The sequence below is a fragment of the Borostomias antarcticus genome (genome assembly GCF_949987555.1).
Source record: "Borostomias antarcticus genome assembly, chromosome: 19".
Taxonomy (NCBI): Eukaryota; Metazoa; Chordata; class Actinopteri; order Stomiiformes; family Stomiidae; genus Borostomias; species Borostomias antarcticus.
The window spans coordinates 12,630,001-12,649,507 of NC_140252.1; the positions used below are offsets into that span (position 1 = coordinate 12,630,001).

The 19,507-nt window shown below is 48.5% G+C and overlaps 1 protein-coding gene across 1 annotated transcript in view; it reads left to right on the forward strand.

Moving 5' to 3' along the window:
- Nucleotides 1-1,741: 1,741 nt before the first annotated feature.
- med23 (mediator complex subunit 23) overlaps nucleotides 1,742-19,507 on the forward strand; it is a 32,066-nt gene continuing 14,300 nt past the window's right edge. Inside the window, exons 1-15 of the mRNA XM_084453980.1 lie at nucleotides 1,742-1,884; nucleotides 2,276-2,307; nucleotides 2,462-2,549; nucleotides 3,843-3,967; nucleotides 4,104-4,215; nucleotides 4,776-4,874; nucleotides 5,249-5,350; nucleotides 6,099-6,168; nucleotides 6,290-6,402; nucleotides 6,814-6,909; nucleotides 11,052-11,252; nucleotides 12,146-12,289; nucleotides 14,879-15,024; nucleotides 17,480-17,725; nucleotides 17,831-17,973. Of these exons, the coding sequence (XP_084310106.1) occupies nucleotides 1,834-1,884; nucleotides 2,276-2,307; nucleotides 2,462-2,549; nucleotides 3,843-3,967; nucleotides 4,104-4,215; nucleotides 4,776-4,874; nucleotides 5,249-5,350; nucleotides 6,099-6,168; nucleotides 6,290-6,402; nucleotides 6,814-6,909; nucleotides 11,052-11,252; nucleotides 12,146-12,289; nucleotides 14,879-15,024; nucleotides 17,480-17,725; nucleotides 17,831-17,973 (1,768 nt within the window). The 5' untranslated portion in view covers nucleotides 1,742-1,833. The remainder of the gene's footprint in view (nucleotides 1,885-2,275; nucleotides 2,308-2,461; nucleotides 2,550-3,842; nucleotides 3,968-4,103; nucleotides 4,216-4,775; nucleotides 4,875-5,248; nucleotides 5,351-6,098; nucleotides 6,169-6,289; nucleotides 6,403-6,813; nucleotides 6,910-11,051; nucleotides 11,253-12,145; nucleotides 12,290-14,878; nucleotides 15,025-17,479; nucleotides 17,726-17,830; nucleotides 17,974-19,507) is intronic.

Genomic DNA, 19,507 nt, shown 5'->3' on the forward strand with positions numbered 1-19,507 from the left:
AAGAGCAGGAACACTGCAGGCAAACAGGATGCCAGAGTGACTGAAGTTTAAAAAGTTAAAATGTCACTAAACCTACACAAAGAGAGCCTTCTCTCGACTTGCCCACATGAGAGCACAACATCTCTGTTTCCTGCCTGTCTGTGTCTCACTTCCATACATGCTTAATTCACCTCTTCTTTCTAGGTCACTAAATGGATACCAGTTCTCACAACTCTGTTTCACTCAGTCCATTAACATTTGTACAGAGAAAGAGATTTGTGTCTGTCGCAAAGTACGCTGGTGTTATGACTGTTCATAGCCTTCATCAACTATCAATTTGCCAGACTTGTCAACCATGGCAGCTCTGTCAACAGAAAGTCTTTGGCGACCAATCTGCATAATCACTTCCTTTTGAATAAACACTAATGCTATTGTTATGCAAAACAATAGTATGGATTATGTTTATGAAAATTGTTTGTAAACTCACTGTAAAATAAAATATCCCATAATCATATTTTATTATTATTATTATTATTAGCCTTTTTTTAAGAAGTAAAAAGTTAAAATTAAAATAAAATAAAACATACCAACGGAACTCTTCCCATCAACAGTGTGATGCATACCCTGAGTGCACTAACACTATGGTTAGGCTACAGATAGATAGGAAGCCTACTTTATTGATCCCAGGGTGAAATTGTACAGTCTCAGTAGCAGTAAGCAAAGGACAAACAGCGAAGCACACAATCAAGAATAATTAATCAATGAATAAACTGCACTACAGAAACGGTAAAGGAGGAGGTAGGAGCCTACCTGCCGTCTGGAGAGAGAAAACGAGAACCCAGATGAAACTCCTTAGCAGCATTCTGTATCAAACATTAAAACTCCACAGATGTTTTCAGTCCTTTGATCTTTGAGCTGTCTGGCATTTCGACAACTATAGGCCAGAACCTAAATTATTTACTTCAAAGATCCCTTCGTGACTTCGGTCCCGGCGGACTGGCTGAGCTCGACTCCTGTCTGAAATCTACCTTGGACAGGTTCCAGAGGTAATAACCTATGTAGTCTACCTCTACGGATGTGGGCAGTCGACAGGGGCGGGTTTATTAACTGTTAACTCTAAGTAAAGTGAAACGCGCGCTCACCTGTTGTAATATACACGCTCGCCTATGTGTTAACTCAAATGATGAGCCTACTCAATCCTTTGGGTAAACCACAAAAAACAGCTTATTTCCCTGATTGTTACAGATTTCTTTTTTAAATGTCTAGTAGGCTACATTCTTTGAGAAGATCGCCGCACTCACGACTACAATTTGCTAATTAAGGCGGTGCCAGAATACCGAAGAACAATATTAAGGAAGAATTTCTGCACACTTACTGTGGGTCCGTCCATGCAACTCTTTAATAAGTGCCACGCTTTCTGTCACAAGACCGGGGCTGCTTTGCCCCAGGCTTGCCCTGATGAAGGTCTTGTGACCGAACTGCTTACTTTATTTACAAGTACATCAATTTGTTTGGATGACAGTGATTAAATCACATACTAGGGATTCGTTTGGCAATTTTCACTGATCTCCAACCGTTTTTGACCATAGCTGTATTAAACTAGGTTTTGACAGGTCGACCAGTTTCTGCCCGTGATAAAAACGTAATCTGGTGGCCGGTATACACATTTGCACCAGATGCGGAACTCTGTCATATTTCTTTTGTGTCTCGTCGGTTTGTTTTTGAGGATGCTTGACTTCCGGCTGATTGAGAGCCAAGCATCGTTAGCTAGCTAGTTAGCATTTCACCGCGCAATGATTGGAACAGAGTGATCTGGGACCGGTTCCACCGAGCTTTACGTTACATCGTTGAAACATGTCTATCTCAATGGAGACCCAGCTTCAGAGCATATTCGAGGATGTAGTGGTATGCCGCCCCTTTGCACAACGGCATCGTTAGTGAATGAAGCTAGCTAGCTAGTTGACGTTAGCGACCATCTGTCTTTTGTTCAATAGACGGCGCATGTTGGCTAGCACTAGCTAACTTGTTGGTAGCCGTGTTTATTTTGTTAGCTAACTGACATAGCGACAGTCTGTCCGCTAACGTTAGCTCAGACTCTAGGCAAGCATGCCCTTCGTATGATGTGTTCTTGTGCATGCTAACATGAGTCTGTACGTGCATTCACACGGCAAACCCAGCTGTCTACAGTCTGCCCACAGCACATTCGAGTGGTCTGCTGTTGCAAATCATAGTCAGTGAACAAATGCATTGTTAATTCATTATAGTAATCTCTAATTTTATATGTTCTCTTTCTCAGAAAACAGAAGTTATTGAGGAGGCCTTTGCGGGGTAAGACACCCAGCACATCTAGTACTAGACTGAATGACCTAACATGGGGCTTGTCTCACCTCTCCCAGCTAGCTACACAGGGTCTGTGGATTGTTTATCTGACTCTGCTCTCCTCTACTCCTATCGTTCTCTGCCCCTCCTCCCCCTTTCCCAGCATGTTTATGGACACTCCTGAGGATGAGAGAACTAAACTCATCAGCTGCCTGGGAGCCTTCCGTCAGTACTGGGGCACGCTGCCACAGGTGAGAGAGAGAGAGAGAGAGAGAGAGAGAGGTGTCCGACAGGGTCGGGGACAGAACATAGCTACATGGGAAGGTCTAACACAACTGTAGCCATACAGTTGCACACACATTAACACTCTGTACACATACTGTACAGGGCTTGACATAAGCACTGGCCAGCAGGCCTGCTGCTGTCTTAAACACCTCCGGGGCCAGTAAATAACGCTTTTCAATGGCCCGCTCGGGCCAGTGCAAATATAACTTTGATATCATATGTATATATATATATATATATATAGATATACAAGCTTTCAATCGTCTTCCCATAATAAAACACATTTTTGAGAGATTCGCAACTACGAATCGTTTTCGGAGAATAGGCAGGCACCACGGTCACATTCCACAAACAAGGCAGAGCGTGGAGACGCAATGATCACGGGCAAGTTCAGCCCCAACAAAATGTTTGTTTTGCTATGCTTTCCAGGTTGAACGATACGTTTTCTCTGTGTTACCCAATCAGCAGAGTGTTCCAACACACCACCATTTAACGTTTGCTACATTTTGTCAAGTTCAACTCGCCCCAGCTGTAAGCTTTGTGTGACAAAAAAACAAACCTCCGAGCTTTTGGCCATGGTAACACGCCAGCGCGAGAACTTGAATGTGAAGACAAGCCAGCTGAATACCTTGTACATAGCCGCTAATCAATAGCCGCTGAAGGCACCTGCTGCCGGCCAAAAACCTGGCAAAAAAACAACTGAAAAAGAAAACACCTTTCACCAGAAGCACCATAATAAACATTCGCTTTACATGTACTTGTATCACGTCATTCTTCTGTGTGATGATGATCAACCACTTGTAGAAGCACTCTTCACTCGGTGACAAACCACTGATATCTGATTCTATAAAATGCTTGCCATGCATGTCCTGTTTGAGCGTTAGAAAAATGTGGCTTTATCTTCCAGGCTAGTGATACAACATCAGGGCCAGTAACTTTGAAAATCATAAGTCAAGCACTGCTGTACATACACTCATCGTACACCATTTAATATTGTATTTTGAACGTTGCACTGTTCATTTGCACTGTCCTGTCTATGCACTGTCCCGTCTGGTCCTTGCAACAGATTCCTAGTATGTGTGAAAACTACCTGGCAAATAAAACTGATTCGGATCCGATTCTGATTCTGACATGTAGCCATTTGATACGTATCTGATCTTCTCTTGACCAATAGTCCACACGCTCTGAACCGTATTGGCTGAGAGTGTGTGAGTGTTGCCCCGTGACGGTTAAGCCCCTCCTCCTCCTCCTCCCCCCAGGACTCTCACGACCAGTGCGTGGCGTGGATCGTCCGCTTCATCCATGGCCAGCACAGTCCCAAGCGCATCTCCTTCCTGTATGACTGCCTGGCCATGGCCGTGGAGACCAGCCTGCTGCCGCCCAGGTAGGTCACGCTGCGCCCAGCGCCCCCGGGCGCCGCCGTGGCGGGGGTTCCGCGTCCCGCCGCCGGAAGCGGTCCCTCTGGTTAGCAGCAGCAGCGGCGTCCGTCTGCTAACGGATGTGCCGTCGTGTGTCTCCAGGATGGTGTGTGCAGCTCTGATCAGCTCTGACAGCCTGGAGTGGGACAGGACGCAGCTGTGGGCTCTGACCTTCAGGCTCATGAGGAAGATCATCGGGGGGGTCGACTACAAGGTCAGGAGGAGGGTGCCCTGGACGACGCCCGGGAATGGGACCTATAGCATATCATCTAGCATAACTTCAAGATATTAGGGTATTAGATATTAGATAACATGTTTAGGTAGACAAATCATGAAAAAAAAAGTTTTAGAAAGGTGCGGAGTAAAAGTATTGCTTTCCCTCCCCCGTAAACGATTGATCATAATTTTACACGTTTTGACAGGTCCGATATGAATGTTGTTTGTATCTGTCTGACTCTGAGATGTATGAAGTTTGGTTCCTACAAGGCTTGTGAGCCGATAGTATTACGACGGTACCACGCGGCATTTCTGTTGAGAGCGATCGGGAGTTGTTTACTATTGTCTCACCAGCCTCGATAGAGCTTTTGTTTCTTTCTAACGATTCATCTACATAAAAAATGTGATCTACAGCAGCCTTTCTCAAACTTTGTCCCAGGGCCCAGTAATCCATGGCCCTCAACCTCTGGGGACCACTTACATCATTTTTCTACAGCACCTTTAATACCGCCATTTTGCGTGCGCTTGTGTGTCCGTGTCTGTGTGCGATCCCTCCAGGGAGTGAGAGACCTGTTGAAGCCTGTGCTGGACAAGATCCAGACCATTCCCAACACGGTCAGCTCTGCAGTTGTCCAGCAGCTGCTGGCGGCCAGAGAGGTAACATAGAAACTACCTACGTGTACTAATCTTTCTGAACTCACCTTTAGTTTTACAGCTCCAGTGCATATTGACCTGCATTACTGTAAATATGCCAGTATCAGCCAGCTGGACGGGTCATCAGCTTGCCTTGTAGAAGCTGGGTTGAACGAGACTCCTGGACTTTGTAGCATGGTATTCTCTTCAGGTGAATTGTGCATTTTAGAGTGCTACTTGTCTTACAGTAGGTGAGGTGTGTATGATGTGTTTCACACAATACATTATAAGAAAGTTTTATGAGCTTGTCTCGTGAGCTTGTGGGGTCAGCCCAGGGGTCAAAGAAGAAATGGAAAGGTCACTGATTTAAATCCTGGGTCCTGCAACTGTCTCTCCAGGTGGTGGAGTACATCCTGGACAGGAACGCGTGTCTGCTGCCTGCCTACTTCGCCATCGCCGAGATCAGGAAGCTCTACCCAGAGGGGACGGTGGCACACTGGGTACTCGCTCTCACAACGTCCTCCCGACGCTCCCGCAACCCGCGGTCACCCATACATCAACATTCTTACAACATTCCTACAACCACAACTGGTCTTCCACAACTTCTCACAGCCATTTTAATCCCCTCTCCCCCCCTCTGTTCTCTCCTTTCCTCTCCCTTCCTCTCACCTCTCCCCTCCTCTCTTCTCTCCTCTCCCCTCCTCTCTTCTCTTCTCTCCATTCCTCTCCCCTCCTCTCTTCTCTCCTCTCCCCTCCTCTCTTCTCTCCTCTCCCCTCCTCTCTTCTCTCCTCTCCCGTCCTCTCTCATCTGCTCTCCCCTCCTCTCCTCTCCCCTCCTCTCTTCTCTCCTCTCCCCTCCTCTCTCATCTCCTCTCCCCTCCTCTCTCATCTCCTCTCCCCTCCTCTCTCATCACCTCTCCCCTCCTCTCTTCTCTCCTCTCCCCTCCTCTCTTCTCTCCTCTCCCCTCCCCTCCTCTCTTCTCTCCTCTCCCCTCCTCTCTTCTCTCCTCTCCCCTCCTCTATTCTCTCCCCTCCTCTCTTCTCTCCTCTCCCCTCCTCTCTCATCTCCTCTCCCCTCCTCTCTGCCCTCCCCTCTCCTCGCCCCGCCCTTCCCTCCCCTCCTCTCCCCGCCCCGCCCTTCCTCTCCCCTCCTCTCTCCCTTCCCCTGTCCTCCTCTCCCTTCCCCTCCCCTCCTCTCCCCCCGCCCTCCCCTCCTCTCCTCTCTCCTCTCCCCTCCTCTCTCCTCAGCTCCTAGGCAGTCTCCTGTCAGATTTTGATGACAGCTTCAGGCCCACAGCCAGGATCAACTCCATCTGTGGTATGACAAGACACCAAGCTGGTCTGCTGGACTCCCATAAAGAGTCAGCGTGTGTGGGTGTATATGTGCACATGCATGCGAGAGTGTGTGTGCCCGTCTGACGAAGTGTGTGTGTGCGCAGGGCGCTGCAACCTGCTGCCGGTCGTCAACAACTCAGGAGCCATCTGTAACTCCTGGAAGCTGGACCCCACCACCCTCCGCTTCCCACTGCGAGGCGTGCTGCCCTACGACAAGGTAGGGAGCACACACACACACACACACACACACACACACACAGGGCTGAAAATTAACACCTACCACCGGGCAAATGCAGGTAAAATTTCCAATTGGCGACTAGATTTTGGAAGGCTATCTGAAAAAAAAAATACTTGGCCGGTAGATTTTTTTACCCCTGCACACACACACTGCCCCCACACACAGTGTCCATGCACACACACTTCTAACACATGCACTCAGGGTATATACCTATCTAGCACTTTTCATAAGAGTGTGTGTGTGTGTGTGTGTGTGTGTGTGTGTGTGTGTGTGTGTGTGTGTGTGTGTGTGTGTGTGTGTGTGTGTGTGTGTGTGTGTGTGTGTGTGTGTGTGTGTGTGTGTGTGTGTGGTGTGGTGTGTGGTGTGTGTGTGTGTTTTTCTTTCCTCCAGGACCTGTTTGAGCCCCAGACAGGGCTTCTGCGCTACGTTCTGGAGCAGCCCTACTCCAGAGACATGGTCTGCAACATGTTAGGCCTCAACAAGCAGGTACTCCTCCTCCTCTCTCTCCTCCTTCCTCTTCCTCTTTTTCATCCTTCCTTCCTCTCCTACCTCCTTCCTCTTCCTCCTACCCTGTCACCATGGTAACCCAGGTACAAGTAGTACAACCAGGAAGCTCTAGATGCCCAGCCAATCACGTGAGCTGTCCCATAGTGCACCTGCGTAGCAGTAAGCTGGCGTATATAGGATTGCTCTGTTTCTACCAGGCCAGACCCCAGCACTCCGCCTCTCAGTACGCCCTGACTGACTGGTTAGCTGACCGACTGGCTTACTGACTGACTGGTTCCCTGACCGACTGACTGACTGGTTAGCTGACCGACTGACTGACTGGTTAGCTGACCAACTGACTGGTTCCCGCTCTTGTTTTAGCACTCAAAAGCGCTGTTTTGAGGGAACATTTGCGCATGGGGAGGCGAGCCCTGCAAAATAAATCGCCGCCTATAAAACAATAAAAGAAGCAAGTTGACTATGTGACACAAGTAGAGGTGACTATACTTACACTGGAGCCTGGATTTAATCTGACTGGCAGGCTTATTCCGGAGTCAGACTACTGACCTGACTGTCTATTTCTACCAGGCCACACCACAGCACCCTGCAACGCTGAATGACTGGTTTACTGACTGACTGGCTAGCTGTTTACCAGGCCAGACCCTGCATCAGCTTACTAGTTTATTATTAATAATAATAGTAATAATGATAATAATAACAGTAATAACAATAGTAATTCATTATAGCCTATTTATAAGCACTTTTCATTGAGAGACAAATTGAAAGTACTCACTAAACAGTTTAGCTACGTTGTCTTCTCAAATGCACTAGCTAACGTTAACATTACCTCAATTCCTGAATTTAGCTTAGCTCAACCCAATCCATCATAACGTTAGCCTAACCTAATTTAGCTCAACGTAGCTTTAAACTATAACTTAGCTTCTGTAGTAGCAGCAGCAGGACTGAAGACTGGGCGTTAATCCTCGTGAAGGTAGTATCAAGGAATCCACAGTCTGTCGGAGCTGCTACAGCAGTAAACCGCAGGTCTACTGGCCGGTTGGCTGACTGGCTGGCTGTTTCGACACCCCGAGCGTGGAACTGGCCAGCCCAGTGCCACCCTGAGCGACTGGACTTGCTGACCGACCGGCCGACTGACTGGCCGACTAGCCGCGTCCCCACCGTCAGGGTGTACTGACGCCGGCGGGGGGTGTGTGGGCGCTGGCCTCCTAGTCACTGTTCTGTCTTTTCTTGTTTTCTTCCTTTACTTGTGTTCTGTCCTGTCTTTCCCTGCCCATCTCAACTGCTCTAGACCCTGAACATTGCTCAGGTATGTTCACAGTGAGTCAGTCCTCCTCTTGTGTTGTGACTAACCAAATGATTGGACGCTTCCGTAGACACCAGTGATGAGTCCATCCTAGACTGGAAATGGAAAAAAAAAAAAAAAATCTAAACATAGGGCTTGAAATTACCTTAGCAGGCGCGCCAGACAGACTGGTGTCTGAAAGACAGATGAGACAGAGAGAGACAGACACACACACCTCAGGCAGCAGCCCAGAGTCCACACGTCCCTGAGGTCAGCAGTCCAGCTAACCTGGTGCCGGCCTCAGCGCGCTTTCACACTGACCTCATCATACTGACGGCACAGTTCTAAATCACCCCACATCTCTAATGTAGCCTATGTCTCAACAATTCAGGCCCCTATTGGCTCAGATGTAGAGGGATCGTCAATCTCTCTCCTCAATCTTCCGCGTCCCAAGATCGGGAATGAGACCTGTGGCAGTGGACAGACTTGGACAAAACATTCTCTTATGTCTCTATTTTGAGTCACAACTCCTCCCCTCCCCTCTCCTACTTTTATTGTTGATGTGAAATAGAGACACAATAGAACCAGGCAGTAGAATGCCGTAGCATGATTCTAGAATCCGGAGTCTGGGTTCTAGAACCTAGATGGATTCTCGTTGCATTCACATCCCCCCCTTTCCCCCCACACCCCCATAGAGTACCAGCACTGCAGAACCATGAATTTGTTCTGCGAGCGGATCTTGACGTTGAAACAACATTGTTAAAGGTCTCACATGACATGTTCTGTCAGCGGAACATTCCGGTTATTAGTTATTTCTAGGTCATCATTCATAGAACGCTTACAGAAGCTCCAGACCTCAGAGCCTTGACTTCAACCCATTTGTTTTCGACGGAACCATTTGGCGATCACCAATTCCGAGCCAGAAAAACTGGCGTTGTTGTTGAGAACTGTTCAGGCGTACCTGAGAATGAAACAGAGCTGTTAATTTCAAGCCCTGATCTGCTGCATGCCTGAATGTCTGTCTTCCGGTCACGCGTGTGTGTGTGTGTGTGTGTGTGTGTGTGTGTGTGTGTGAGTGAAAGAGAGTAAGAGAGTGTGTGAGAAAGAGTGTATGAGAGAGAGAGTGTGTTCTGTTCTCAGCTATGGTGCAGTGGTGTCCGTTGCAACTTGCCACAGTGCTGTCATTTTGACACTGGAGATGCGTGTCTATGTGATGTACAGTGGAAGGGCCAGATGCATTGTGGGAATGCCAGGAACTGGCCATGAGGTGGTGGTAACCATAGGAACATGAGAGGGGACGGTTCGACCTATTTTAAGTGTTATTGGATATCTTCTGTCTTCAGTTGAAACCTGTTCCAAAAATGATTTTTGACCCTATCTGTCTCTAACAGTGCAGAAGCACTATGCTATCTGAAAGCTGTCTTTATCTGAAGACGTCCACCCCTCCCTCTGTCCATGTTCCTGCAGACAGCGCACGCCCGTCCTCTGGCTCTCTGTCTGGGCTCATGGCCAGTGTTACTGAGAGGAGCGCCAGCGTGGTGTTCTCCCCCTGCATGTCTCCTCCAACCCCCCCCCCCCCCCCCCAGCACACAGAGAACCTGCCCCACCCCTCCCCACCAAGGCTGCAAAATTCCCTGAATATTCGCAAACTTTCCAGGGGAATTAAGGTTAATTTCTGCGAATTAACAGGAATTAATGGGAATTAACGGGAATAGACTAGAAATGTATTCCCGGTACTTCCCATTTATTCCCATCAATTCCCATTAATTCCCACTGGAAGTTTGTGAATATTCCCAGAATTTTGTAGCCCTAATCCCCACACAGAGCCCTGTCTGGCAAACCTGACCTCCTCCTGCCGCTGGCCAAGGAACACAATTCTTTGTCCATGTTCCTTGCCAGAGGAGGAGCTGATACTGGCACCGACCTCAGGAAATCTGCTGTTTGACCACTAGAGGCCAGTATTTCTACACAGTCAAAAGTAGACGACCAGTCTTGAATTTCCTGAAAGACATCAGCAGATGAAACTAAGCCGCCAATTCTTATCAGGAGTTTGAGGTTCTATCATTGGTCATATCTGAGATTATATATTATCAGTCATATCTGAGGCTATATATTATCGGTCATATCTGCGGTTGTATTATTAGTCCTATTTTAGGTTAGATATTGTTTTACAACAGGGACGATGTGCCAGTTGTGTAGAGAATGAGCTCTGGGATCTGGTGCAGCTTCTCTGGGATCAGGGCTTTCTATGGTAGTGGTGCTGTCCTCATGTCATGTGTGTGTGTGTGTGTGTGTGTGTGTGCGTGCGTGCGTGCGTGCGTGCGTGCGCCAGGGACGAGCTCCGTCAGTGTGACGTGTGTATTCATCTCCTGCTGTGAGAGTCACCCCGATCATCAAGCTGTGCATCTTTCTGACCATCAGGCCTAGAGCGGAGGTCCGCGTGGAGGATGACGCGTCTCACTGTAGGTTCATACTGGACGCACGTGCGCACATTCTCTCGCCGTTCCGTTTGCTTGGCTCAGTCCGGTCCGAAAAGCAGGTCCCGACCCCAACCACTAGTTCTGAACCATCAAATATGTAGAGACGCCGGGTCGCACATTTCTTCTCCTACCCCCCCCCCCCCCCCACACACACACACACACACCGTGCAGGGGAATCTCCGCACTGCCCCTAGTGGCGGGCGGACGCAGTCGCCAGCGACCCGCGTTTTGGTTTTGCGCCGCGTGCGTGCGTACAGTATAAACCAGGCTTTAAGGAGGAGGGAAGTGAGTAGAGGCTAGGCCACTGTCCCTCTCTCTGACCCCTGACCCCTGACCACCCCCACCCCGCCCACTCCTAGCAAAAGCAGCGCTGCCCGGTGCTGGAGGACCAGCTGGTGGACCTGGTGGTCTACGCCATGGAGCGCTCCGAGACCGAGGAGCAGTTCGACGACGGCGGCACCAGCCAGTTGCTATGGCAACACCTCTCCTCACAGCTCATCTTCTTCGTGCTCTTCCAGTTCGCCAGCTTCCCTCACATGGTGCTGTCACTGCATCAGAAGGTACACACACACACACACACACACACACACACACACACACATGGTGCTGTCACTGCATCAGAAGGTACACACACACACACACACACACACACACACACACACACACACACACATGGTGCTGTCACTGCATCAGAAGGTACACACACACACACACACACACACACACACACACACACACACACACACACATGGTGCTGTCACTGCATCAGAAGGTACACACACACACACACACACACACACACACACACATGGTGCTGTCACTGCATCAGAAGGTACACACACACACACACACACACACATGGTGCTGTCACTGCATCAGAAGGTACACACACACACACACACACACACACACACACACACATGGTGCTGTCACTGCATCAGAAGGTACACACACACACACACACACACACACACACACACACACATGGTGCTGTCACTGCATCAGAAGGTACACACACATAGTGCTGTCACTGCATCAGAAGGTACACACACACACACACACACATGGTGCTGTCGCTGCATCAGAAGGTACACACACACACACACACACACACACACACACACACACATACAAGGTGCTGTCAAACACTCACTCACTCACTCACTCACTCACTCACTCACTCACTCACTCACTCACTCACTCACACTTTGCTTCATCAGAAGGTTAGATGCACAAACACACATGGGTGCACACATTCCAATAAAGTTGTCTTAACACATGTAAGGTGTGTGTGTGTGTGTGTGTGTGTGTGTGTGTGTGTGTGTGTGTGTGTGTGTGTGTGTGTGTGTGTGTGTGTGTGTGTGTGTGTGTGTGTGTGTGTGTGTGTGTGTGTGTGTGTGTGTGTGTGTGTGTGTGTGTGTGTGTGTGTGTGTGTGTGTGTGTGTGTGTCCAGCTGGCAGCGAGAGGCCTGATCAAGGGCAGGGACCACCTGATGTGGGTGCTCCTCCAGTTCATATCAGGAAGCATCCAGAAGAACGCCCTGGCTGACTTCCTGCCCGTCATGAAGCTCTTCGACCTGCTCTACCCAGAGAAAGAGGTAGGGGTGTGTGCGTGTGTGTTTGTTTGTGTGTATGGGGGGGCTGTGACCTCAAGTCTTCTCAAGCTTCCTCAAGTTAGAGTGAGTTCTAGGGTCGAGGGCAGGGTTTCCCAACCTGGGGTCCGGGCCCCCTTTAGGGGGACGCTAACAATCGCAGGGGGGGCGCCAGGCCACAGACAATTTGAGGCCATAATATTAGCTAGACAAAAAATCATGTTATTGACATGTCAGCAACAACAATTTTAACAAAATGCATGATCATATCTGATGAAGGGTCAAAAAGCCTTGTATTTATGGTATTCAATGAGGTTAACAGCAATTTTGGGGAAGGGGGTAATTCCATCAAGTGTAAGTTAGGGGGGCTCTGGGGAAGGAAGGTTGGGAACCCCTGGTCTAGGGGGTAATAGCTAGGGTTAGTTCTAGGGTCTAAGGCAGACATGGGCAACTTTGATTATAGAGAGAGCCACAACATTATTATCCTCACTACCCGAGGGCCAGATTGTAATCATGCACTTCCACCAGTAGGATATTGTAACCCCATCACTCAATTAGCCAATTAGTTACTACATTAATGAAAAGAACAAAATATATGCCGGTAATGAAAGTTTATTGTATGAACTTTTCGATTTTCCATATATAAATGGATTTAGTATGCTAATGCTTCTATTCATTTAATGAACTCTGCACATAAACAAAACATCCACACTCCTGAGTGATATAGCTAACATAGATATATTATTTGAGTGCAACAGTGTCTCAAAAATGATGTAGGCTGCAAATGTTAACACTGACACTAAGTGCAACAACGAATATTCATGTTCATAGTGCATTTTTACTCTCCCATCTCATACGCGTTTCAAATAAGCATGCATTCATCTCAAAAGCCATTAACCTTCACCCACAGGTGAATCAGTATCGGCATAAGATGCCTTGAGAGAGGACACCTGTGTAGTCATGGCTTTGGTGAAAAGGCTCTGCTGTCGATGTATTTTTCCTCGGAGGTCAGCTGAGGTCAGCTACGATTGCGGCCCTGGCAGCGCCGGTGTACATGTCGTATTTGTCTTTGTGCGTGGTGTTGTAGTGGCGACTCTTTCATCAGTGGCGAAATCTTTCATGGCTGATTTTGTTTCCAGGCACACTAAACACATTGGTTTGCCTTTTAATTCCGTAAAAAGATCATCTGTTTCCCATATTGTCTGGAAGACACCGTTTTCTAGGTCCAGTTTTCTTTTTTTGCCGCTCATGTTTGTTTTCGTTGCATGTTGGGGTTGTCGTGGCGGAGGCCGGCCGAGTGCAGACCAAGAGGAAACAGTTACTGGGCTACAGCGCTCTTGCGCCCTCTATTGGTAGACAGTAGACTACGGTTCAAATGTGGACGAATGGCGTCAATGACTTTGAAAAAAACAGATATTTGGATACCAGGTGAAATATATTGATATTTGGAAATTGACTCGCGAGCCGCATTGAGTGGGGGCGGGGGCCCGCGTGCCGCCAGTTGCCCATCCCTGCTCTAGGGGATAATGGCTAAGCTTAGTTCTATGGGATAATGGCTAGGGTTAGTTCTAGGATCTAGGGCAGCCATCACCAACAGGCGGACCGCGGTCCGGATCTGGACCCAGAAGCCATCCATTCCGGACCGTCTCTATAACCCGATAAATCAATGAGAATTTCTCCCTTTTGACGGAGCGTAGGCAACTAGTTTGATCCTGCGCAGCCTTTGTAGCATATTACGGCATTTGTTTACTATCTCACGGGTCGCTAGCCACTCGAATCTGCGTGTTCATTGCATGACGTCAACCAGTCTACACGTGTCAGCCTAGCTATCGCTAAGCCGCATGTACACTGTGCGATAAAACCCACGATTCTGAGGTCATAAGGTGGTCGTGGGTTGTCTCAGACAATCGTAGCTCATCGTATGCAAAATCGTATGCAATAATTTGATAGGAATATACAAGGAAACAAATTTGTGTTGAGGGCATAGAAAACGCACAAAAAACACACAAGTGGCTTGAGGCCACTTTGTCAAAATTGACCTCTAAGAACTTTACTTGATTACCCCTGATCTAGGGGATAATAGCTAGGGTTAGTTCTAGGATCTAGGGGATAATAGCTAGGGTTAGTTCTAGGATCTAGGGGATAATAGCTAGGGTTAGTTCTAGGATCTAGGGGATAATAGCTACTGTAGGGTTAGTTCTGGTCCAGCCCAGTGGAGCCGCAGGCAGACAGGAAGAAAGCAGTTGTCTAATCGGCGGCTGTGGCTCAGGAGGTGGAGCGGGTCGTCCAATGATTGGCCGGTCGGCGGTTCGAATCCCGGCTCCTCCTGTCCACATGTAGAAGTGTCCTTGGGCAACCCCAAATTGCTCCCAATGAGCAGGCTAGCACCTTGCATGGCAGCTGCCGCCATTGGTGTGTGAATGGTTGAATGAGAGGCCATTATAAAGCGCTTTGGATAAAATTGCTTTATAAGTGCAGTCCATTTACCATTTACCTAATCTGGATCCTGCACTCTAAGGGGCTGAGACTAAGATGCTATAATTATTGTGTGTGCGTGCATGTGTGTGTGTGCGTGTGTGTGTGTTGTGTCCCCAGTGTATCCCAGTACCGGACATCAACAAGCCCCAGTCCACCCACTCCTTCGCCATGACCTGCATCTGGATCCACCTGAACCGCAAAGCTCAGAACGACAACTCCAACCTGCAGATCCCCATCCCCCACTCTCTGAAGCTGCACCACGAGTAGGCCCCCCCTACCTACCCCGCTACCTACCCCATCTACCCCGCTACCTACCCCATCTACCCTCCCTGCCCCCCCCCCCCACCCCACCACCCCTCTACCTACTCCCCTGCCTACCCCACGTGGGGTATCCCTACCTACCTATCGCCAGGACCTCTATGGTTTCTATTCTGTAGCCTACATTATTCTACAAATCTAGACTGAACGGAAATAAATGTAAGAACATTTATTGAACATTGTATTAAAAAAATACTGTCTCAACAACGGTAGGATTTCCCCCCGCCGGTTAGTAAACTCATGACAACACCGGTGTTACCGTACGATTTACAAGCGTCTGCTCTTCTCCATTCGCATTCACGTTTTATTTCACTTTGATTTCACCACGTGGTCCCGTTAAGATCAAAGATCTCATTTACAAGGGAGACCTGGCCATAATAGCAGCATTAAAAGTTACAGACAAAAACGACAATAAAAGCTAATAGAGCAGAGATTAACAGTGTACAAATTAAACTATGGACATTGTCAGGAGCCAACGGAAGCATTTAACAACGAGCTTGCGAGCGCTTTAAAAGCAGGCAGCGATACCAGCTCATTAGCTCTAGACCGTTTTGAAAGCTATTCCAGGTAAAAGGAGCAGAGCACATAAAAGCCTTCTTTCTCTTCAGCCCCGGTGCTCAGGAGCACATCATGAGATCTCAGACTGTAACTACTGACGGAGAGGAGACAGGCTGGGAGTTAAGAACCACGGTTTGAAGATGAAGTCAAAAACTATACTGTCAGGGCTGTACATTAACTTTTTTAGCACATAGCACTGGTGCTACAGGGGTTGATAGTTCTGTAGCACAGAGCCAGAAAGAAGCACAGGTATAAAATGTCCATCATCACCTCTACTGAACACAAGTTATGCAGTTCATCACTTAAAACCACCCGGAAAGGGATGTTACTGTACGTATACAATATGAAATAATAACAAATGTTTTCAGACAAGCATCTTTAGGTTTTCCCGGCTTTTGATTTTGCGGTGTCTTCATGATTTGGGTGATCTTCTTTTTCATTAATAATTTCAACATCTTTTTCCTTTGCTCGTTTGTTTGGGTTTTTCTCTATGATCTGAACAAGGAACCAGTGTTCCCCCCCCCCCGAGATGAAGCCCTGGGCGATGCTGCCCATGATGCCCATGCTTAAATACACCACTGGCTGGTCCTGTCTTCTACCACAATCACTGCCTTTTTTACATGGCTTACATAAAATAAATAATAAATAATAGGCTAGATTAGGCTACGCTTAACTGATTTTGATGCATTTGCTGTTGCTTTGACTGGCACTTTTAGGTGGCTGGAGGAACATTAACGCAAGCTAGCATCGTTAAACTTTCGGTTCAGCCAGCCAAAAAGACGGTCGCTCAATCAGTCAGTCAGGGCAGTGCCTCTGATTCGCATGTTGTAGGTACTCGCGCTTGTGGTGTGGGTAGTCTTCGGCTCAAACTAGGCTACTGGGTGTAGCTCCACGTCGTGTTTCTACACTGTATTTTTTTTAGATAATGTATAACACCTCAACTATAGGCTATTTTTTACTTGTCCGGTCAGACAACTGCATGAGGAAGCTATAGGCTAGCCTACCTGACTGCTCTCATCTCATTTCACCTCACTCGTCCTCCCGGCTTCAACACAGAAAAACCCCCGCAAACGTTACATACAAGTCTGTCTGTCACACGCGTGCTACAGGGCAAATAAATTAATTGCACAGACATTTTTTTTCATAGCACGTGCGACATATATGTCGCAATGTACAGCCCTGACTGTGCCACGGATGTACACCGGTATGCCATTCATACCGTCAATACCACCCAGCCCTACCCCACCTCTCTCCCACCTACCCCATACACCCCCACAACTACCCTATCTACCCTCCTACCTACCCCATACACCCCCCAACTACCCCATCTACCCCTACCTATCCCATCTACTTCCCACCTACCTCCCATCTACCCCCCCCCCCAACTACCAAATCCCCCCACCCCAACTACCCCATCTACCCCCCCCCCAACTACCCCAACTACCCCATCTCTACCCCCAACTACCCCATCTACCCCCCCCAACTACCCCATCTACCCCCCCCAACTGCCCCATCTACCCCCCCAACTGCCCCATCTACCCCCCCAACTACCCCATCTACACTCCCAACTACCCCATCTCCCCCCAACTACCCCATCTCCCCCCAACTACCCCATCTCCCCCCCAACTACCCCATCTCCCCCCCAACTACCCCATCTACCCTCCAACTACCTCATCTACCCCCCCATCTCCCTCCACCCCCCCCCCCCCCCCAACTACCCCATCCCCCCCCTCCAACTGCCCCCCATCTACCCCCAACTATGCCAACTACCCCATCTACCCCCCCCAACTACCCCATCTACCCTTCCCACCCCGCTGCTCAGACTGCGTCTCTCCCCCTCAGGTTCCTCCAGCAGAGCCTGCGGAACAAGTCTCTGGGGATGACGGACTACAAGATCGCCCTGCTGTGCAACGCCTACTCCACCAACTCTGAGTGCTTCACGCTGCCCATGGGCGTCCTGGTGGAGACCATCTACGGCAACGGCATCCTCCGCATCAGCCTGCCGGGGACCAACTGCATGGCGGCAGGCTCCGTCACGCCGCTGCCCATGAACCTGCTGGACTCGCTCACTGTGCACGCCAAGATGAGGTAGGTGTGTGTGCGTGCGTTCGTTCGTGTGTGTGTGTGTGTGTGTGTTGTGTGTGTGTATGTGTGTGCGCGTCCGTCCCTAACCTCTGTCTCTCCGCCGGCCAGTCTCATCCACAGCATCGCCACGCGTGTGATCAAGCTGGCGCACGCCAAGGCCAGCCACGCCCTGGCGCCCGCGTTGGTGGAGACCTACAGCAGACTGCTGGTCTACATGGAGATAGAGTCCCTGGGCATTAAAGGCTTCATCAGTGAGTCCGCACATGCCCCTCTGGCTTCTCACACACACACACACACACACACACACACACATACACACACACATACACACGTCTAGTCCCCTAGGCTCCAAACATTGCTTTAATGGCTAGTGTTGCCAGCCTAACTGTAACATGAGACAGACATGTTGTTGTATGTTGAGAGTTGCTGTTGATGTGTGTCAGGGTAGTGAAGCCTATCTAAAGCTTGGATACCATAACAGCCACAGTACTACCATAACACAACCATGATATCACCATAACAACCATGATATCACCATAACCATGATACCACCATAACACAACCATGATATCACCATAACAACCATGATATCACCATAACCATGATACCACCATAACACAACCATGATATCACCATAACAACCATGATATCACCATAACCATGATACCACCATAACACAACCATGATATCACCATAACAACCATGATATCACCATAACACAACCATGATATCACCATAACAACCATGATATCACCATAACACAACCATGATACCACCATAACAATAGGGATGCACCGATGCATCGGCATCGGCTGATGTTGGCCTTGTTGACTGCCATCGGCCCATCGGCAAATAAAATGACTTTCACCGATGGTAGTGGCCGATGTTACAGTATGTCGCAACAATTACGGCTTTTTTTTGTTGCAAAACGTAGCCTACCCAGCTGCAGATTCGGAGAAGATCTGTGACGTAATGCCGCAAACGCACGTGTAGTTTGCTTTCAAATTAAAGTGAAATAGAAATTGGCGTTTTGGAACCAAACACTTCATTTCTTTGTTTCCCTGGCACAAAAGTATATATCACCATAACACAATCATGATACCACCATAACAACCATGATACTACCATAACAACCATGATACCACCATAACAACCATGATGCCACTATAACACAACCATGATGCCACTATAACACAATCATGATACCACCATAACAACCATGATACTGCCATAACAACCATGATGCCACTATAACACAACCACGATACCACCATAACAACCATGATATCACCATAACACAACCATGATATCACCATATCAGCCACAATATCACCATAACACAACCATGATATCACCATAAGACAACCATGATATCACCATAACAACCAACCATGATATCACCATAACATAACCATGATACCACCATAGCACAACCACACACAAACCACTTGATCTGGTTATGGTTGGAGCTAGGGATGTCACAGCGAGGATTTTATCCCACCGACTAATAAACTCACACGCCGGTCTTACCGGCAGCACCGAGAGTACATTTCAACTGTTTTTTTTTTTTTAAGAACGTTCAAAAATTGTTTGCATTAAACATGAACAGACACGGCGACGAGAGCGCTCGTAGGCCTACTCGCAGACACTTCTGTGAAGTTTCAAATCGTTCGTGAAAAATTCACGAAGGACGGCGAAAGAAGGCTGCGCGCCGTTCGCTCTCGACCCAGTGTGTGAAATTCGACAGCGCTCTGTGTTGCTAGTCTGTCACCGCCTACACGCACG